General features: G+C 40.5%; 1 protein-coding gene across 1 annotated transcript in view; it reads right to left on the bottom strand.

Annotated features, from left to right (window-relative positions):
- LOC137261977 (coadhesin-like) overlaps positions 1-23,981 on the bottom strand; it is a 114,297-nt gene that overhangs the window by 73,721 nt on the left and 16,595 nt on the right. Inside the window, exon 4 of the mRNA XM_067799781.1 lies at positions 21,704-21,892. Coding sequence (XP_067655882.1) covers positions 21,704-21,892 — 189 coding nt within the window. The remainder of the gene's footprint in view (positions 1-21,703; positions 21,893-23,981) is intronic.

Raw genomic sequence — 23,981 nt, 5'->3', positions numbered from 1 at the left:
TTCAAGGCATTGCGGGTGATGTCAAAAATGTTAGACGCTTGCGTTCAGGAGCTCTTCTCATTGAATGTAGTAAACGACAGCAAGCTTCAAACCTGGTGACAACTGAATTGTTGGTCGGAATTCCCGTGTCAATTTCAGCTCACAGGACGCTAAACACTAGCAAAGGCATAATTCGTGATCCGTTTTGTTGTTTGCGGACATGACGGACTTAGATATTGTGACAGAGATGAAAGATCAAGGTGTCATGCATGTCAAAAGGTTTACAACCCGAAAAATAAAGAAACTGTTCCAACAAACACATATTTGTTTTCTTTTTCATCGCCAACTGCTCCAAAATCTGTGAAAGCTGGATACTGTAACATCGCAGTTGATACCTATGTTCCTAACCCATTAAGGTGTTTCAAGTGCCAAAAATTTGGACATGGAGTGAATAGTTGTACATTGTCTGTCATGTGTGCTCACTGTGGTGAGCAGACACATACAACAGAAGATTGTACCAACAACTTTAAAAAATGCGTTAACTGCGTCGGAAGTCACTCGTTTTTCCAGTTTGGAAACGGAACATGAAAATCAACAAAATCAAATATAATCAAAATATTAGTTTTGCAGATGCAAAAAACTTGTCCAAAGATCAAACTCAACAGAAACTGCTTCTGTTACCAGAACATCGCCTTCGCCAACCGTGAATGTAATCAAATCTTCTGTGTGCTGTCAAACCAACCTAACATGGGTTAATACTGACACTCCTCTGACTTTGCTACCTGAATCATCCACACAAACTGCTGACGTACTTCCGGAGCCCATAGGGTGCACCTTGTTAACAGGAGAAATTATCTCCGACAAATGCAAAACTGACGTCTCAATCAAAAACATGCTTAAATCTAGATCTGAATCTTCACAAAAGGGTTAATGTGGAAGAGCCTCAAAGGGGTCTAGTAACAAAGTCCAACTTTTTAATAAGTTCGGATGCTTAGAAGATATGAATGTTTCCGAAAACATCCAAACAAGGCCACATAGCTTGTCGCCCTCCAAAAGAGTGCGGGGTAGATCTCCAATAAATCCCCCCGAAAGATAGTTTCTTCCATTAATATTGTACAGTGGAACTGCAGAGGATTGAGGACTTAATTTACATAGCCTCAAAGGGGTCTAGTAACAAAATCCAACTTTTTAATAAGTTCGGATCCTTAGAAGATGTGGATGTTTCCGAAAACATCCAAACAAGGCCACATAGCTTGTCGCCTTCCAAAAGAGTGCGGGGTAGATCCCCAATAAATCCCCCCAAAAGATAGTTTCTTTCATTAATATTGTACAGTGGAGTGAGTGAGTGAGTTTAGTTTTACGTCGCACTTAGCAATATTCCAGCTATATGGCGACGGTCTGTAAATAATCGAGTCTGAACCAGACAATCCAGTGATCAACAACATGAGCATCGATCTGCGCAATGGGGAACCGATGACATGTGTCAACCAAGTCAGCTAGTCTGACCACCCGATCCCGTTAGTCGCCTCTTACGACAAGCCTAGTCACCTTTTATGGCAAGCATGGGTTGCTGAAGGCCTATTCTACCCCGGGACCTTCACGGGTCTTGTACAGTGGAACTCCAGAGGATTGAGGACTTAATTTACATGAATTACAGCTATTAGTCCAAGATTTTACACCTTCAGCGATATGTCTCCAAGAGACATATTTAAAACAAACAGATACATTTGACCTTCGTCACTATAATGCATATCATTGTTTTGCACCTCCGGGTGATAGGGCCACTGGCGGATCATCCATTCTAGTCAGACAAAACGTTATTCAAAGCCCTGTTTCACTTAATACTAATATGCAGACTGTTGCAGTGAGAATTACTTTACATGTAGCGTTTACGCTATGCTCTCTTTGTATTTCGCCGTCTTCGACGTTTGCCAAAAGTGATCGTCAAGCTCTATATGACCAATTCCCGAAGCCCTGTATCATAATGGGAGATTTAAATGTAACTACAAACACTAAAGGTAAATTGTTGGAGGACTTCTGTTCTGACAATGATTTATGTATTTGTAATGATGGTTCCAACACATATTTACACCCTGGTACAGGGACTTATTCTGCTCTCGACTTGTCACTCACAAATTCAGAACTACTTAATGAATTCGAATGGTCAGTCCACGATGACCTCTGTGGAAGTGACCATTTTCCTACTACATTATAAGCTGTAACTCCAGAACAGAACAAACGCCAATCTTGGCAAAATTATGTATCTAAAATAAATTCTCGGACACCCATGCATGTCCAAGGTATGGAACATGGTCCAGAAAATTAAAGGTAAGGGTACTAAATCTACAGTCCATCATCTTAAACATGGAGATCAATTACTTACTGATACATCAGATATTGCAAATAAGCTGTGTTTGCAAGACCATGGAACGCATGATAAATAATCGACTTGTTTGGTACTTGGAAACAAATAACCTCATGACAGATATACAGTGTGGTTTCCGTAAAAACAGAAGTACGGTCGATCACCTAGTGCGTCTGGAATCATTTGTGCAAAGCGCACTTAATAAACAACATGCTGTGTCTATCTTTTTTTATCTAGAAAAAGCATATGACACAACCTGGAAATATGGCATTCTGAGAGATTTACATGATTTCGGTTTGCGAGATCGTTTGCCGCGATTCATAGCAAACTCTTTAAATGACAGACAATTTCAAGTCCGCGTGGGTTTCTACCCTGTCTGATCATTACAATCAGGATCAGGGTATCCCACAAGGCAGTATTTTGTCTGTAACACTCTTCAGTATCAAGATAAATAGTTTGTCAAAAGTTTTAAACGCTTCAATTGATGGATCGTTATTTGTGGATGATTTTAATATTTCTTGTCGTGGTAAAAATATGCATACCATTGAACGGCCACTGCAGCTGTGTTTAAATAAAATAAATAAATGGTGTCTTGAAAACGGCTTCAAATTTTCTAAATCCAAAACTAATTGTATACACTTTTGTAGAAAAAATAAACCTCATAAAGATCCTGAACTCTTTCTAAATGGATCTCCCATAAAAGTTGTAAAGAGATGAGCCATCTCTTGAGCAGCGACGTATAAAACTAGCTTTACAGTATGTAACAAAATTATAATTCCAGTGAGTCAAACCCTGCATATAACTGTGTTTTCAAGTTCTCTGTTTGAGGATTTATACAAAAAGAAATCTTATCTTGTTCCGCCTCTTGTTTTAAGAATTATTTATTAAAAGGTGAAGATCCTCCGTTTTGTATCCCTTGTGATGAAAGAATCGCAGTCAAACACGTCCTACCCAGTCTTATCTGCCCTCAACCTCCCCCCGCCCCTCCTTGTCAGTATACAACCCCTCCTACCAAACCCCACTCCACCCCTTTCCAAAACCTCCCGCCCCAAGCCCACCCTCCAAACACTACCCCAATCTCCATCATCCCCTCAATCAATCAAAGTAGGACTCATCAAACTTGCATTTGGCTAGAAAACTACGAAATGCAACACAGCAAACAACAAGGGCAGCTAAAAAACACCATTGTCAAGATTTTGTTCAACCCTCAGGCTCAACAAATAAAATACTCGAAAACTGTGGAACAAATTTAAAGCCATACAGGGCTATTAAAAAACATCATTCATCCTAACCTTCCGGACATAGCCACAAACAAAGAAAAAGCAAATGCGGTAGCTGCCCATTTGTCAGAAATCAGCAGCTCCACCAACTACACACAGCACTTCCAAAACATCATCAAAAACCACCCCCATTCGCCCCCGAATTTCCACACGCACACCTACAAATAAATAACTAATAAACATACATGTACATGAATTAAAATCTGCACTTAAACACAAAAACTAAATTTGCCCTTAAACACAAAAACTCAGCCTCAGTCCCGGGTCTAGATAACATCACCTACACAATACTAAACAAACTACCAACCAATATCTTAAACCTCACAGTAGCACTATTCAATACAATCTGGACTCGGGGAACCATACCCACCCCCTGGAAAACAGCTAAGGTGGTGCCGATCCTAAAGCCATGCACACCACCAACCTTCCCCGATTCATTTAGGCCAATCTCAGTAACGTCACACCTATGCAAAACTATGGAAACTAGTATTAACAACAGACTCAAACATCAAAATCAAACTCATAACTTCATTAAACAGGACCAGGGCGGTTTCACTCCAAACTGACAAACTTTAGACCACATTTTACATTTGGAACAAGATATAAGGACAGCCCATGCACAAAAACAATACACTCTGGCCATTTTCATTGACTTCAGTAAAGCTTTCGATATGGTTTGGCACAACGACCTCCTAACAAACTACAGGAAAAGGCCATACACGGGAGAATTCAAAATTTCATTCACAGTTTCCTTAATCAAAGATAATTATTTATCAAAACGCACAACACACTCTCGGACCCTTATCCACTAGAAAATGGTACTCGCACAGGGCAGCATAATCTCCCCAACCCTATTCAACTTCATGTTTAACGATATTATTCCAGATAAATGGCCTGAAATCTCGACAGCAAATTTCTCAGATGACATCTCATTTTGGACCTCCTCATCCTCTGCTGCCCTAACCACAATAAAAATACAAAGAATGCTAAATTATATTCAAAATTGGTCCCAAAAGTGGGGTTTCCAAATTAATGTCAACAAAACCGTGGATATCTTATAAAAAAAACAACACATGCAAAATCATACACCCAATTTGCACATTAATAATAAAAAAAATCAATTCAAAAGGGAAACAAAATTTCCTTGCGGTAATATTTGACCAACCCATGACATGGACACCCCAATTTCATAATTTGGTCAACACATGTCAAAAAAACCTTAACCTAATGCGAGCCATTAGGGGTACAACATGGCGTGCCGACAAATAAACATAAATACACATATATAAAACTCTTAAAGTCGCAATTGCACTATGCCGCCCCGGTCCTGCACTCCCTATCCTCTAATATATAATATCAAAAAACTTAATTCTATCCAATACAAGGCCCTTAAAGATCACCTATACTCTAGTAGAGAACAAATACAAAATGACCTGCTGACATCGCTATAAATGAAATCCCGCCATTAAAACTAATCATTTCGATCTTTAATTAACTTAAATCGACCTTTTCGTCAACAGTGCACAATTCTCAGCCGCAAACGAAATTTCAACCAATCAGATATTATGAACTTCCCAAACCATGTGTACTCATGGGCGATATCAATGGCCACAACCCGCTCTGCGGGAATGCGATCACAAACACTAAAGGTAAATTATTGAAGATTTTATTTCAAATAATAATTTATGTATATACAATGATGGTGCAGATACATATTTACATCCTGGAACAGGAACATATTCAGCCCTTGACCTGTCAATAACTGACTCCAGCTTACTTAATGAATTTGAATGGTCAGTCCACGATTACCTCTGTGGAAGTGACCATTTTCCTACTATACTTAAACGTGTGACCCCATCTGATACTACTCCATTATCCAGATGGAATTTTAAAAAGACTAACTGGCCATTATGTACTATACAATGTGCTGACAAACTGAAACCCGAACATTTTATTGACGTTCCTGACGCTATCAAGTGCTTTTCTGATGAACTAAATAACATTGCTGATGAGTGTATTCCAAAGTCCTCTCCAGTTCCACATATCCGAAAACCATGGTTCAACGATGACTGCAAACAAGCTAGGAAGGCAAGGAAAAAGCAGAACATTATTTCCGTCGCCATCCTATGGTGCATAACTTAAATAAAAAAACTTTAAATGCTAAAGCACGGCGTAATTTTAAACAGAACAAACGCCAATTTTGGCAAAATTATGTATCCAAAAAAATTCTCGGACACCCATGCATGTCCAAGGTATGGAACACGGTCCAGAAAATTAAGGGTAAAGGTACTAAATCTACAGTCCATCATCTTAAACATGGAGATCAGTTACTTACGGATAAATCAGATATTGCAAATAAACTGGGCGAAACCCTTGCTAAACACTCTCCCTCTTCTAATTATATACCTAAATTCCAGCAGTATCAAAAACAACTAGAAAAGGAAACTATTAACTTCCATTCAGGTAATGGGGAAGATTTTAATGAAACGTTCATGAACTCCATACTGTTCTTGATCAAGCCCATGATACTGCTACAGGAGCAGATAACATCCATTATCAACTCCTAGAGCATTTACCAGAATCCTGCCTAGAAACTCTTCTATATATTTTTGATGATATTTGGACATCGGGTAACTTTCCTAGCTCATGGCGTGACGCCATAGTAGTACCAATACCTAAACCTGGACGTGATCATACCCACAGGGGCTTGTATCGCTTTGAAACGGCGTTCGAAAGACATATAGATGTATTGACCCTACCCTAGTACTATATAAAAGGAAAGGGATGTAACGAGGAAACCACCCCCTCCTCGATCAAAGTTACATGTTACCGCGTAAAATATTTTTAAGGCCCATCGAGGCCAACGGATCGAAAGCCAGATGATTTCCCTACAAAATGAGCTATAAATGGTCACAATCGGATCATTCTTTCAAAAGTTATACGCTACGAATCATCGAAAACAGCTACCTCCGCAATTTCACGCCAAAATCATGGATCACCCAATACGGCGAAAACTCACCTTTTAAATTCGTTTATTAATTCCAGCCACGTTGGCAGCACCAGCGCTGGGCTGGATTCGATCGGCCGCGGCATTCCGAGGGTCGGAAAACTTATAACAACATCTACATGTCATTTTTTCGACAGTAAGCAAGCATTTTCACCAAAATAGCCGGCAATCCTACTCACATGTCGGCCATAAGCGACCTTGACATTCAAGTGAACTGAGCAGATCCGCACAAACAGACTCGGGCCATCCGACTGGTTGGAAACAAAATATACAGTGGAAATGGCCAATCGGATGGCCCGAGTCTGTTCCTCTACCTAAGCCTGGTTAAGACCATTCAGATGCATCTAATTATTGAGGTAGCTGTTTTCGATGATTCGTAGCGTATAACTTTTGAAAGAATGATCCGATTGTGACCATTTATAGCTCATTTTGTAGGGAAATCATCTGGCTTTCGATCCGTTGGCCTCGATGGGCCTTAAAAATATTTTACGCGGTAACATGTAACTTTGATCGAGGAGGGGGTGGTTACATCCCTTTCCTTTTATATAGTACTAGGGTAGGGTCAATACATCTATATGTCTTTCGAACGCCGTTTCTAAGCGATACAAGCCCCTGTGATCATACCGATCCGTCAAATTATCGACCAATTTCACTAACTAGCAGTGTTTGCAAAACCATGGAACGCATGATAAATAATCGACTTGTTTGGTACTTGGAAACAAATAACCTTACAACCGATATACAATGTGGTTTCCGTAAAAACAGAAGTACTGTCGATCACTTAGTGCGTTTAGAATCATTTGTGAATGTCTGTCTCTATCTCTTTTGACCTTGAGAAGGCATATGACACTACCTGGAAATATGGCATTTTACGAGATTTACATGACTTCGGCTTGCGAGGTCCTTTGCCTGAATTTATTGCCAACTTTTTAAATGACAGACAATCCCAGGTCCGTGTGGGTCCTACCCTGCCTGATCATTACAATCAGGATCAGGGTGTTCCACAAGGCAGTATTTTGTCTGTCACTCTTTTTAGCATCAAGATCAACAGTTTATCAAAAGTTCTAAACGCTTCAATTGATGGATCGTTATTTGTGGATGATTTTAATATTTCTTGTCGTGGTAAAATTATGCATACTATTGAACGGCAACTGCAGATGTGTTTAAACAAAATAAATAAATGGTGTCTTGAAAACGGCTTCAAGTTTTCTAAATCCAAAACTTATTGTATACATTTTTGTAGAAAATATAAGCCACATAAAAACCCAGAACTGTCTCTAGATGGCACTCCCATCAGAGTTGTAAAGGAGGCCAAGTTCTTGGGCCTAATCTTTGACTCCCACTTAACATTTCTGCCTCATATTAAGTTCCTTAAAACTAAATGCCTGAAGGCTCTTGACGTGTTGAAAGTTGTTTCCAACTAAAAGTGGGGATCAAGCTACCCTCTTACACCTATATCGATCACTGGTCCCTTCTAAACTTGATTATGGCTCCATCGTATATGGCGGAGCCTGCAAAAGCAGCCTGACACTTCTTGATTCTGTCAACCACCAAGGCCTAAGACTTTGTCTTGGGTCCTTCAGAACGTCACCTATTGGCAGTCTCTATGTTGAGGTTGATGAACCATCTCTTGAGCAGTTAGCTTTACAGTACATTACTAAGTTATACTCTAATGAAGCTAACCCTGCCGATAACTGCGTTTTCAATTCCCTTCATGAGGATTTATACAACAAGAAATCCTCGCTTGTCCCGCCTCTAGGACATAGAATTAAACCCTTTCTTTTTTCGGCCGGCATTGAGCTGAAAAACAGAACTCCCTCCCGTCTTCTTTCTTCTCCTTGGCAGTTGGTCAGGTCCCAAGTGGACCTAACATTGACCACATATAAAAAATCAGAAACTAATGAATTACAATACAAACAAGAATATAATCAATTAAAACATAAATATAGCAATTATAAATCCTTATTTGCAGATGGGTCCAAGGACGGTGGCGCAGTGACCTGTGCTGAGGCTAACGCAATACTAACTGCTCTTAAATATATTGAAAGACACCCTAAACATAAACAGTATATAATCTATTCCGACCCTCTTTCTTGCCTTTAGGCTATTAAAATATTTCTTGTAAACATCCACTTTTAATTGAAATTATTGAATTGTATAATAATCTTGCTACTGGCCAATACGACGTCGTCTTCTGTTGGTTACCAAGCCATGTACAAATCTCTGGTAACATTGGCTGACCTTGCTGCTAAAGCAGCACTCAACAAATCTGTGACACTACTTCTTATTCCTTAAAGTGATTACAAAGCCACCATTAGATCTTATATCCGTGTGATGAAATTTGGACTTCAGGAACATTCCCTCCCTCTTGGCGGAATGCTATTGTGGTTCCTCTACCTAAGCCTGGTTAAGACCATTCAGGTGCATCTAATTATTGACCTATATCATTAACTAACTGCGTTTGCAAGACTATGGATCGAATGGTAAATACTCGTTTAGTGTGGTATTTGGAGACCAATAATCTGATTTCTAACATTCAGTGTGGTTTCCGTAAAAACAGAAGCACTATTGACCATTTGGTTCGATTGGAATCTTTCATTAAGAATTCTATTGTTAATAACCAGCATGCTGTATCTATATTTTTCGACCTTGAAAAGGCATATGATACTACATGGAAACATGGTATTTTAAAAGATTTACATGACGTTAGTTTACGAGGTCGTTTGCCTCATTTCATATCACAGTTTTTAACGGGCAGACAGTTTCAAGTCCGAGTGGGGTCTACCCTCTCTGATCATTACCAACAGGACCAGGGTGTTCCACAAGGCAGTCTTTTGTCTATGGCTTTATTTAGTATTAAAATAAATAGGCTTTCAAAGGTTTTAACAGATTCAGTCAATGGTTCTCTTTTCGTGGATGACTTTCATATTTCTTGTCGTGGCAAAAACATGCGAACCATTGAGAGACAGTTACAAATCTGTCTAAACAAAATTCATAAATGGTGCCTTGAGAACGGGTTTAAATTTTCTCAATCTAAAACAAACTGCATTCACTTCTGCCGAAAATACAAACCTCATAAAGACCCTGACTTATTTTTAAATGGTGCACCCATCAAAGTTGTCAAGGAAGGTAAGTTCCTTGGTCTCATCTTTGACTCACACTTAAGCTTTCTGCCACATATTAAATACCTAAAAACCAAATGCCTGAAGGCGCTCGATTTGTTGAAAGTCGTTTCAAATACAAAGTGGGGAGGAGACCAAACAACCCTCCTACATTTATACAGGTCACTCATCAGATCTAAACTGGATTACGGCTCCATTGTCTATGGTGGAGCCTGTAAAAGTAACCTCAAAATACTTGATTCTATCCATCAACAAGGTCTAAGACTTTGTCTTGGATCATTCCGGACTTCTCCTATTGACAGTCTATACGTTGAAGCAGACGAACCTTCTCTTGGCCACCGTCGTATTAAATTATCTTTACAGTATCTCACTAAACTGTATTCAAATAAGTCCAATCCTGCATATAACTGTGTCTTCAATCCCCCGTATGGGGATTTGTACAATAAGATGTCTTCTCTTGTTCCGACTCTTGGACTGAGAGTTAAACCTTTTCTTTCTGCTGCTGGCATTGAGCTGGATAATATAGCTCATTCTCGCTTGTTTTCTTCTCCCCCTTGGCAACTGGTTAGACCACAAGTTGACCTTACATTAAGTAAATATAAAAAATCAGACACTAATGACTTACAATACAAACAGGAATATAATCAATTAAAAAGTAAGTATAGTACATATAAATCCTTATTTACAGATGGGTCCAAGGATGGTGGCGCAGTTGCTTGTGCCACTGTCATTGGATCCAGAACAATATCTTCTAGATTACCAAATAGCAGTTCCATTTTTACAGCAGAAGCACATGCCATATTAACAGCCCTAAACTATATTAACAAACACTCTAAATATAAACAATATATCATTTATTCAGACTCTCTTTCATGCCTCCAGGCTATTAAAAATGTATCTTCTCAGCATCCACTTTTAGCTGACATTGTTGAATTGTATAATGAACTTGCTACTGGCCAGCATGACATCGTCTTCTGTTGGTTACCCAGCCATGTTGGAATCTCTTGTAACACAATGGCCGATCGTGCTGCCAAGCTAGCACTCAACAAATCTGTGACACCGCTTCTCATACCCTATTCTGATTATAAGGCTGTCATAAGATCATATATCCGTGATCTAATGCAAAAGAAGTGGGACACCCAAGTAGGTATCAATAAATTGCATGCAATAAAGCCCTATATCGGTTATACCCACTTGGGTTTTCAGTCCAGATTTGAAGAGGTTGTTATACGACGATGTCGCATTGGCCATACGCGATATACTCACGAACACTTGTTAAAAGGTGAGGATCCTCCGTTTTGTATCCCTTGTGATGAGAGAATCACTGTTAAGCATGTCCTGCTTGATTGTGTTGATTTTGCCATCACAAGGGATAAATATTTCAATGAGAAAACTGTAAAGGATCTTTTTTATAACGTTAATCATCATTTAATAAATTGACTTTTTAAAGGAAATAGAATTGCTACATAAATTCTGAATATGTTTTGCACATAGATAATATATCTTTTGTGCATGGTATTGTAAATTAGCAGCTGCGATCGTTAGTGGCTGTGCCCTCGAGGGAGGTTGAAGTAGCGTAAAATTATGGTCCTCCCAAGAGGGTACGTAAGTCCCCAAAACTTTCAAAGACGATTTTGCTGAACCATACTTTTTAGTTGTAGTGTGTTTGTTGTTTTAAATTCTGGCTAAATCTTCCTATAATCGCCAGTGTCTGAAGCGCTGGTGTAAATCCAGCCAGGGTCCATGCAGGTAGCAAAGGTACTGTAAGTCCCCATGGACCCTGGCATGGTGATCTACCTTCAGCTGCTGGTGATGTATAGCCCGTGTTTTATCTTGTCTTGTCCAAATAGTTCTGTCAGTTTTACCGTTCCACACTAGTTTTATCCGTAGCTGTGATATTCTAGTTGTTTTACTGTCCTTTGACGACAGTTTTTTTATAGTATGCACATTTCCCATTTCAATTTCCAATCTGTTCTCGTCACGATATGGCTGAAATATTGCCGATGTGACGTTAAATATTAACTCACTCACTCACTCTTATATCCGTGATCTGATGCAAAAGAAGTGGGACACTCAGGTAGGTATCAATAAATTACATGAGATAAAACCCTACATTGGTTATACCCACTTGGGTTGTCAGTCCAGATTTGAAGAGGTCATACTACGACGATGCCGTATTGGTCATACGAGGTATACACATGCATACCTGTTGAAAGGTGAAGATCCTCCGTTTTGCATCCCATGTGATGAGAGAACCACGGTCAAGCACATCCTGCTTGACTGTGGTGAAATATTTGATGTAAAAACACTTTCGGATCATTTTAACACAGTAAATACTCATTTATTTCTTGGATTTTTAAAGGAAATTGATTTCCTTGTTGAATTATAATTGATATGTTCTGTAGATAGTTGTATTTTAAGGGTTGGTAGTATAGATTAGGAACATTGATCATTAGTGGCTGTACCCTCAAAGGGGGCTGAAGTATTGTAAAATTATTGTCCTCCTGAGAGGGTACGTAAGTCCAAAAATTTTCAAAGTTAATTTATACTTTCCAGGATTTTTAAGCAAAGTATTTGTGTTCTTTTAATTTTGGCTAAAAGTTCTTACACTCGCCAGCAGCTGAAGGGATGGTGTAAATCCAGCTAGGGTCCATGTAGGTAGCAAAGGTGCTGTAAGTCCCCATGGTCCCTAGTATGGTGATCTACCTTCAGTTGCTGGCGATCTACAGCCCGTATTTTATATTGTATTGTCCAAATAGTGGTATTTGTTTTAACTCTCCACACTAGTTTTAATTATAACTGTGATATTCTAGTTGTTTTACTGTCCTTTGACGACAGGTGTTTATAATGTAGGCATGTTTAATTTCAATATCAAAATGTTCTCGTCACGATATGGCTGAAATATTGCCGATGTGACGTTAAATATTAACTCACTCACTCACTCACTACTTGCTTGACAACGATACAAGAAGGTGTATCGAAACGTCGCCCCACCTAAATAAAGACGTTGCTCATCCATAAAGTTTTGTCCTTATCTGATTCACCAACTTCTAAACATGCCCCGCAAAGAAATATGACAGACGTACAATACAGATAATACGGACACATGGTGTACAGGTATGATGTCAATATATTAATATATTCATAAGCATGGATAAATCATTAACGCACAGACGATGTCAGGAGCCGTGCAAATTGATTCAGTATGGAGTCATCTCAGTATGGGGAAGACAAGGCTCCATTTGTGATTGAAATTGTTCATCTAGGTATATTTTTGCTGCTTTGACACAATAAGTTTTCTTTCGGAATTTCTTTATTAAATAAATTAATAATTATAGCTAAGCCAAATCTCTAGGTGTTTTTAATAGGTTTGTGTCACAAAGCATTTCCAGTACACATGGCACACCAAAGTGACATTTCTTATAGATTTTATACAAGAAGCTAGATTTGGAAGCATGTTTTATACTGCATATAAAAATATTTCTCTTGGCAACAAATAATGTGATTTATTATCCATACAGTGAAACATAACCGAGTACATAAAAATCATATGTTGCACACGTGTAAGAAACCCGAACACGAATTTCATTGGTCAGTTATCCGACCATGACCTCCATGACCCCATTGGAATGTGGAACTATTTTTTTCATTCACAACTTTTTACTACAAATTTACAACGAATGTTCAGTCTCGCTACTACGAGATCAAACCAATGAAATGCTATCAAATACAAAACGTTACAAACAATTTTTCACACACCGTGTTTATTGATGTGAGATTTCAAGAAAAGGTAAAAATAAATTCGGCTCGATTACGACATGTGGAGCACACGTCACTGGCGACAAACGGCTAACAAATCACAGTGCCCGCAAACATTTGATTCAGAGGTTCCAAGACAACGTAGCTCCAACGCAAATCATGCAAGTGTCTGGACATGAAAATGTACAGAGTATGAACAATTACTCACACCTTTCTGCTGCACAACACCGGGGAAGTGGGAAATCTGATGTCTTCGACCGGAAATCAGCCTGCCATGTTTCCATGTTCGCGTCGAGCGTCTTCAATCGGTCCATCATCGGCAGTTGGTCCGAAATAAATCTAACATCCCAATGCATGTCGTACACATACACAAGCAAAGCCTTGTCTAGCTATATTGTTCACACTATCCTATGATATCTCGGAGGTCCAGTATACGGGAGGTCCAATATACATCAAAATAGACAAGTCTTCTAGACCAGTGAATGAGACCGAGACGTTACAAACCGTCGCCGTGTTGCTCGCTCTCCTCTCACTCTTCAGACGACGAATACCTTTTCCATTAACAATGTTTTCTAGTTATACACTTCTTACAGTTACTTAAGGTGACAAAGATTAAATTTCAATTCAAAATGTGTTTGTATTTTTTGTCTTCGTGCAAGAGTAGCTAGTCAATATGTAGCGCTCTTTTCTTAGTAGCATTATACAGAGAGTGTGCGTCCATAGTGCCGTATCACTGTATTCTTACACGACCTTGACCTTTACGGCAAACGGCAACAGCTGATTTCATTTTACGTGGACTTTGTCGTCACTGCAAAAACATCACCAACTGACATCACAGTTTTTTATGTTGGGCATCTATGGTGTAATACAATCTACCAAATAAGTACAATCCTACTTGTTTTGATCACCTGTCCAGGATGTTATCATTGACTGAATCGTTAAATATAAATATATAATTCGTATAAACATTGAAATGTAAATTGGGACACATTCATTTCTAATTTGGAGAAACAAGGAAGTGTTCAAATAAATCCCAACGAACACCATGCAGTCCTACCCTATTCTATTGAGAAACATCATGTGCGCCTTATCTCTCAAAGGCTCTTGTGGGTGAAGATACAGTAAAGACGCTCACTTTACTGTAGTTATTTTTTCTTGTTTCATCATGTAGGAAAAATGACGTTTCCATCGAATTCAGTGCTGGTAATAACATTTACTCATATCTTAAGTGTACAGTTTCAATGTATTTCGACATCATGCAGCATTTAGGGAAATACACGAGTAGTGAATTTGTGTAATCTGCTGCAGGATTCACAGAATTTGCAATTTTTACAGGTCAACAATTACAGAATTACAGCATGCTTTACGTTAGGGATGTGGTAGTACTGAAATGTTCGTAAGAGTATTTAACTTTATATCACACTAACACACACTCAATACTCCCGGCACTTGTTACTGTGGACACTCAGTAAATTATGACCTTGGTGAACGTCTTGCCTTTGCCGCCAGATGCATTCATTCATTCATTCGTTCGTTCATTCACAATAACTCTCCTCTCTCTCTCTCTCTCTCTCTCTATTTATATATATATATGTGTGTGTGTGTGTGTGTGTGCGTGAGTGAGAGAGAGATATAACATTAAAAGGGATATGATGATATCTGGCGGCAAAGGCAAGACGTTCACCAAGGTCATAATTTACTGAGTGTCCACAGTAACAAATGCCGAGAGTATTGTGTTCTGATTAAAAACCGTTATGATGCTGTGGTGCCAATCGGAATAATCCAATCACTTCTCATGAATCTTGAGTCTTGAAACTCGGTGCCTGCCGTGATGTCATAAATGTAAAATGGTAGCCAAACACAGTAAATTGTGCGTCTCCTTGGTAGTAACAACATATAACTATGAACTATCCTCTCTCGAGCATCCGCTCATTAAAACAAAAAACATTTTCCCAAAACATTCGAAGTCAAATGTAAGTCTACCGGGTTCCTAAATGTAGTATTTTTGTTGTTTGAATTTTGGCTAGAATTTCTTACACTCGCTAGCAGCTGAAGGGATGGTGTGAAGCCAACTAGGGTCCATGCAGGTGGCAAAGGTAGTGTAAGTCCCCATGGTCCCTAGTATGGTGATCTACCTTCAGGTGTTTGTGATCTATAGCCAGGTTTTATATTGTACTGTCCAAATAGTGCTCTTTAGTTTTGACCTTCCACGCTAGTTTTACTTCCCTCTGTGATCTTCTGACGGTTTAACTGCCTTTCGTCGACAGGATTTTATCATATACATATATTCAATTTCTATTCAAGAATGATCTCGTCACGATATGGCTGCAATATCGCCGATCTGACGTTAAATTTTAACTCACTCACCCATTAAAACACATACAAATATTCAGCATAACAAGAATTCTTGTTGCTGTCACCAGACAACTGTGACCCACATTTTATGGGTTTTCTCGTATTTCTGAATTCTTTTGAAATAGGCATTTAATCAAGCTGATCTTTCTAAAATCTCACCCCAACATCACAAGAAACATTCGACGGGCGCACCGTAACAATAACACTATGTACAAAGAGCAATCATGAACCTCATTCAGATGATTACTAACATATCGTCGGAAGGACTCTGATGAAATCTGGCGGAAAGAATTGGAACTGAAATATAATCACGTTTGATGTGGTGCTTTCTAAAGAACTATATGAGCACACCATCAACCTCTGAGGTACAATTTACCAGGTACAGTTTTTCCTTGTGTAGATGACGTCACCTGATCTATCTGAAATCCCAGCCTTACGTCATGAGAAACAGTCGCAAAGTTTTGCGCACATGGTACTGGTAACTTTTCATTTGATGTTTTTTTTAAGCACAATTGCGGATAATCTGGTGATAGACGGTGCTACTGACAGTTTTGTCGGAAGGTGCATTATACCAAGGTGTTTTGCTGAGGTAGCATGTTTTCGACTGATGCTGATAGTCAGCAGTCACACAGCTGAATCCTGATTCTGACAGGCACAGACTCATGCAAGCCTCCACTGTGTTAATCGACTGGACAATCTTGTCGTTGTAACCATTGAGGAGTTTGTCGTGGAAGAGGGTGAAGCCTGATCCATATCCAGCTGAACCGCAACCTAAAATAACAAGCAAATAATTTGATAGGAGTGAAGTATAATCAGTTCTTGAAGACTTATGTTTAGCGCTTGTGATATATTTCTCATGCAATACACGATAGTGTTAATTGCTGTCGGTTTCGATGATCCATATCGAAAGCCAGACCTATGTCAAACCCATACTTACAGTTTTACTTCCTATTGACTCACCTGGGGCGGGTGATTTGTTACGATATAATGGTTATTTGTTCCAAATACTTACCCTGGACACAACTGCTGCCACGTTTGATGTACATGATGTCACACACACAATATCCGTTATTACAGACAACGTTTGTCCCCAAACAGGAGGAGCTGCAGGTGCCAAAGTTTGGTGCTGTTGCTATAAAATATGAAAATAATCAGTATAATCGAAATACGAAGACGGTCTATAAACAAGTTACATTTCGCCCATTTCATTTATTTCATCGGGATGAGGCAACTGGATAACCTAATTTCGAACGGTTCCACAACAATATTTATATTTTTCTCATCGAATAAGACAATAATAATAATATTAATAATAATAATAATAAGCCTTCCTCCGGTAGTGACACCAACCACACTGGAGATGGGACTTGCCCCAGGGGAAGGCACAGAACCCGACCAAGAATATCTTGGTCACAACATCTAAAATCCACTAGACTTGACGGATCCCAAAAACTTCCGCCCTATCACATGTCTAAATACTCAATATAAATTATTCACAGGGTGTTTGTCAAACCTCGTGTCACGTTACTGCTCTTCCAATGAGATAATTTACAGAGAGCAGAAGGGGGCGAGAAAGGGATGTTGGGGGTGCAAGGATCAACTTCTTGTACAGAAAATGATTTTGGAAGAGGCTAAAACATACCACCGCGACCTCTCCATGTGCTGGATAGACTACAAAAAGGCATACGACTCTGTCCCTCACGAATGGATTCTGAAGTCTCTTCAGTGTAATGACCTCCCTGAGCGACTACTTGATTTACTCAAGTCTTTAATGAGTTGCTGGTCGACTCAACTTGAGATGTACTCGCAAGGAGAGGTGCAGACTTCGGAATCTATTCAAATCAGAAGGGGAATATTTCAGGGGGACTCCTTCAGTCCATTGCTCTTTTGTCTGTCTCTAAATCCTTTGAGTTTCCTGCTCAACGGGGAGGAAGGGTACCATCCCGGACCTCCTCAGCACAGATCCCCAACACCTCTCACTCATCTCCTCTATATGGATGACATCGAGCTCCTTGCCAAAGGAGAGACCAATTTGAAAGAACAGGTTCTCCTTGTCGAGTCCTTCTCTAATGATATTGGCATGACATTTGGACTCGACAAATGTAATACTCTTCATCTGAAACGTGGCAAGGTAACTAGTGATGGATCGGTCAAGTTACAAGGGGGAGGAGTTATTGAGCATCTTGTGGAAGATCAGGCCTACACCTATCTTGGAATGCAAGTTCGAGACAAGCTCCAGAATGCCCAGATTCAAGATAAACTTCGGGCCGAGTATAAATCTCGTTTAAAGAAAATCTGGAGTTCAGAGCTAAATGCTCGAAACAAAGTCAAAGCCACCAATACCTTTGCTGTGCCAGTCCTCTCCTATTCCTTTGGAGTAGTTGATTGGACAAAACAAGACATCCAGAATCTTGACCGCCTGACCAGAAGGATCATGTCTGATAACAGAGCACACCACCCTCGCTCCTCTCTTAATCGTTTATATATGCCAATCAATTTGGGAGGACGGGGTTTGATTAATGTGGAAGCTCTTCATGACAGAATTTTATTGTGTACTTTTGCACATATTTATTTGTCAGATGATCCTCTGGTGATGCACGTCAAGATTCATGATGAAAGCAAGGAATTCCACAGCTACTTTAAGCGTGCCAAGGTTGTTGGACACAATTTGAAATTTGAAGTTGATTTTGTTAATGGCGATGTACTGCTGGACGGTACAGTGATGGGAGTAAACCAGGTGAAGTCTTTCACCAAGTCTGCCCAGAGTCGGTCCTTTATGGAGAAGCTGTCTGAGAAGCCATTGCATCGTGTGTATATGCAGTGTGTGGAACAGAACAGCAATCCAAGCGACTCCTTCGCCTGGATGAAGTCGGCTGGTCTCAAATGTGAAACTGAGGGCTTCCTTTTTGCTGCTCAGGACCAGTCACTTCCCACTCGCAATCGCCAGAATGTGATTCTTAAAGAAAATATCAATATGAAATGTCGTCTTTGCAATCAATTTACAGAGACTGTCCAACACCTTGTTAGTGGATGCCCTTCCTTGGCACAAACAGTATATCTTAAAAGACATGATGGCATGGCTCGCTGCTTTTATTATCGTCTCCGCCATGCCTGTGGCTTTGACTCCGAGGTCCATCCATGGTACGACGCTGAGCATGTCCAGGGCGTCCTGGAAAATGACAGCTACAAACTACTCTGGAATAGGCCAATATACAGCCTGAGACGAATTCCAGCCAACAAACCTGATCTTGTCCTTTTTGATAAAGCCAATGAAATTATTTATATCATTGAATTTTCTGTCCCTTTTGACAGCAATGTGATTGGCAAGATTCAGGAAAAGCATGATAAATATGCGGACCTCGCCTTTGAAATGTCTCGCTTGCATCCCAAGTACACTGTCGTCAGGCTCCCCATTGTTCTCGGTGCCCTTGGTTTGGTACCTCCTGATCTCTTGGCGCAGATGAGGAGAGTGCCCGGGTTCTCCACCGGGAGCACAGCCCTTCTGACAATCTGGGTAATGCAGAAGGCTGCAGTGTTGGGGAGCCTTCATATTCTCCGAAAAGTTCTTGGTGGGTTCGACTAGGCAGTGTTTCCTGGGAGAAGTCCCATTCGCTGTCTGGGCTGCGTGTAGAGGGGGCGAGGGCCCTGAGCTGATGATGAGCTTGACCAGCCTGACTGTGCCAGGATCACCCGAACCCTCTCTGCTGCATTTCAATTTTTAATCTGTAAAACATAATAATAATAATAATCTCCTCTATATGGATGACATCGAGCTCCTTGCCAAAGGAGAGACCAATTTGAAAGAACAGGTTCTCCTTGTCGAGTCCTTCTCTAATGATATTGGCATGACATTTGGACTCGACAAATGTAATAATCTTCATCTGAAATGTGGCAAGGTAACTAATGATGGATCGGTCAAGTTACAAGGGGGAGGAGTTATTGAGCATCTTGTGGAAGATCAGGCCTACACCTATCTTGGAATGCAAGTTCGAGACACGCTCCAGAATGCCCAGATTCAAGATAAACTTCGGGCCGAGTATAAATCTCGTTTAAAGAAAATCTGGAGTTCAGAGCTAAATGCTCGAAACGAAGTCAAAGCCACCAATACCTTTGCTGTGCCAGTCCTCTCCTATTCCTTTGGAGTAGTTGATTGGACAAAACAAGGCATCCAGAATCTTGACCGCCTGACCAGAAGGATCATGTCTGATAACAGAGCACACCACCCTCGTTCCTCTCTTAATCGTTTATATATGCCAATCAATTCGGGAGGTCGGGGTTTGATTAATGTGGAAGCTCTTCATGACAGAATCTTATTGTGTACTTTTGCACATATTTATTTGTCAGATGATCCTCTGGTGATGCACGTCAAGATTCATGATGAAAGCAAGGAATTCCACAGCTACTTTAAGCGTGCCAAGGTTGTTGGACACAATTTGAAATTTGAAGTTGATTTTGTTGATGGCGATGTACTGCTGGACGGTACAGTGATGGGAGTAAACCAGGTGAAGTCTTTCACCAAGTCTGCCCAGAGTCGGTCCTTTGTGGAGAAGCTGTCTGAGAAGCCACTGCATCGTGTGTATATGCAGTGTGTGGAACAGAACAGCAATCCAACTGACTCCTTCGCCTGGATGAAGTCGGCTGGTCTCAAATGTGAAACTGAGGGCTTCCTTTTTGCTGCTCAGGACCAGTCACTTCCCACTCGCAATCGCCAGAATGTGATTCTTAAAGAAAATATCAATATGAAATGTCGTCTTTGCAATGAATTTACAGAGACTGTCCAACACCTTATCAGTGGATGCCCTTCCTTGGCACAAACATCATATCTTAAAAGACATGATGGCATCGCTCGCTGCTTTTACTATCGTCTCCGCCATGCCTGTGGCTTTGACTCCGAGGTCCATCCATGGTATGACCGTGAACATGTCCAGGGCGTCCTGGAAAATGATGCTTTTAAACTTCTCTGGAATAGGCCAATATACAGCCTGAGACGAATTCCAGCCAACAAACCTGATCTTGTCCTTTGTGATAAAACCAATGAAATTATTTATATCATTGAATTTTCTGTCCCTTTTGACAGCAATGTGATTGGCAAGATTCAGGAAAAGCATGATAAATATGCGGACCTCGCCTTTGAAATGTCTCGCTTGCATCCCAAGTACACTGTCGTCAGGCTCCCCATTGTTCTCGGTGCCCTTGGTTTGGTACCTCCTGATCTCTTGGCGCAGATCAGAAGAGTGCCCGGGTTCTCCACCGGGAGCACAGCCCTTCTGACAATCTGGGTAATGCAGAAGGCTGCTGTGTTGGGGAGCCTCCATATTCTCCGGAAAGTTCTTGGTGGGTTCGACTAGGCAGTGTTTCCTGGGAGAAGTCCCATTCGCTGTCTGGGCTGCGTGTAGAGGGGGCGAGGGCCCTGAGCTGACGATGAGCTTGACCAGCCTGACTGTGCCAGGATCACCCGAACCCTCTCTGCTGCATTTCAATTTTTAATCTGTAAAACATAACAGAAATAACATTATTCGTCGCCTTGTTTCTGTTCCTGCGAATGCGTGAATGGCTACCTTCGCACTGCTTTTAGCAACAGTGCACCAATATTAAACCACATTTGAGATTCATGAATAGTACCCATCTGGGGCAACGAACCCGGGTCTTGGGCAGGACGACCGAATGTTTTACCCACAAGACTACCAGGAAACTGCAAATATTTTTAGACGCCATCTTGTGCCAATTTTTACTTATTGTGGGTGTTTTCGAGTCAACGTGTAAATTTGTGCTTTTCCTTGTATGTAGTAAACATAATTATGAAAAAAGTATTCTTGACTTAAATGCAAACGTCTACCTGTACATGCAGGCAGGCCACAGTTGAAGACCGACGTTTCTGAAAGAGTCTCCGTACAGTCAGATCCACCATGAGCTGGAGCTGGATTCGCACAGGTTCTAGTGCGAGTTTTGGGGACTGTATGAGATGTGCCACAGGTTTGTGTACAGGAGCCACTCCAAGAGCTCCAACTGCTGACTCCACCGTTTACTAAAGATGAATAAAATGTTATGTTAAATAAAATGCTTCTAAGAAACTTCCTGTTAAGTCAATGAAAAAATAATGTAATGTTATTCGTTTATACTTATTGTAAGTATATTACGATATGCCACGACCCAGTGTGATGACTGAGATATGCTCACACACACACACACACGCACACACATACATACATGTAAACACTATCCCGTATAAGAACCACAGCTATGCAATGCAAATTCAAGACATAGATGTGTAGCTCTATTTCTGTCACAACAGTAACTCGTTAACCCCACTCCTCACTGACTGTGTCCGGCATTGATTTGATGTTGATATATTGTGCTCCATATTTTATGGATGCCTGTTCCAGTGCATACAGATTGTGAACGGGGGGTTTCTTTGGCAAATTCAGCCATTCATAATGTTCCAAACATACTCTGTGGAATCTGGATAGGTAGCATTACTATCACCAATTGACGTAGGAGACCAATAACGGTAGGTGCACGACTTGGCTTGTCATTATCCTACATAAAGACTGGGGTTGTGTGTAGACGGTGGTCATCGATGTGTGGTCCATCAACCAGTGATGTACTGGTGTTCACTCAGATTGTATCCATCGTTGCAAGGGCAAGTTACAGTAAAGTCAGCGACACGCACACCCACTTGTTACACGCTGTTCCACTGTGTACAAAAAATGCGTGCGCTATACCCTCTCAGCCATCAGGAAATCGACTTTGTTAGTCATACTGCTTTATACTCTACAGCTAAGAACGTACATAGCGCAAGAATCCAGTCAGTATAAGTGCTCAAAAGCGTTTTGAGAGGATGCATGCCATAGGCATCAGCAATGTCTAGGCGTATGTATTTGAGAAAAAGGCGTCTCTTGAGATTAGGTTCAAATGTGGCCATATTAATCATAACTCTCAGTTTTAATGGCAAATTATTCCAGAGTCGTACAGCTATTCTGTAGAAGGATCGATCTCCATTGGCGGTGGGGTGGTCCTTGCATGTGAAACACGCACCATGCCTTGTCCCATGGATTTAAGAGACCTTGTGAGCCTGTATTCTTGGAAGAGTTCCTGGACATACACGGGGGCTAGGCCCGTCTTTGCTTCAAAGGTTATAACAGGGGCGCTTTGTACGTGATCTTGTCTGCAACCAATGATGTTTCTCTAACACTGGAGGAATGTGGTTGTCTTTCTTTGTCGCACGTCTAGGTACACAATTCTGAACGCGCTGGAGCTTTGCCATCAGTTGCTTTGGTAATCCAATCAGAAGAGCATTGCAGTGATCTAAATGGGACACCACACAGGATTGAACAATGGTCTGTTACGGTCTTAGGTTTATAAACAGACGTATTCAGGCAATGTTGATGTTAAAATATGCATAGCTGCATACATTGTTCACATTGGACTCTGCAGAGATGAATCAAATATAATCAAATATAAATCCAAGATTTCGTGCTTCTTTGCTTGTTTCATTGATGTAGCTTCCAATTCCACAGGGGGGCAGAAAAGAGAGAATCAACAGTCCCGTCTTTTCACTGTTGAGCTCAAGACAGTTTAATGTCATGTCATTGTCCCAGTGCATCAAACGATGATAGATATCCCCCTACTGGTGTTGTGTGGGACACAACAAACATCCAGAGACCTTTTAAGCTTAGAATTGGTAAGGGAAACTTATGGGTTCTTTTCTTCTCTGATCTACATACCAGTATTGTTAACAATAAAGTTCATGACAAGCTGATTACATTAATCTGCATAGTCCAGTGAACAACTCAGGTGGCCACTTGTTTGTTTTTCTTGATGTCCAACAAATTGGGACACCCTGTTTGAATTTCATATATCACAAATATCAAACATCTCCACAAGAAAATGGAGTAGAGTACAGATTATTTCCCGGCTGTGTTCTCTGGTGCTAGGCACACATTCAAGACAATTTTCACGCTTCTAGTCGCAAGTGTTATTACGAAATAACAAGTGAAATGCAGAGCTCTCAAAATTGCAGCCAGCACGGCGCACACTCGCATGTCTTATAGGTCGTCTCGATCTAATACCCTGTATCTATACTATACGATTTAAGCCGTTTTTGACAGTTGTGT

Source organism: Haliotis asinina, chromosome 14 (assembly GCF_037392515.1).
Source record: "Haliotis asinina isolate JCU_RB_2024 chromosome 14, JCU_Hal_asi_v2, whole genome shotgun sequence".
NCBI lineage: Eukaryota > Metazoa > Mollusca > Gastropoda > Lepetellida > Haliotidae > Haliotis > Haliotis asinina.
This window is presented reverse-complemented; position numbering and strand designations above follow the sequence as displayed.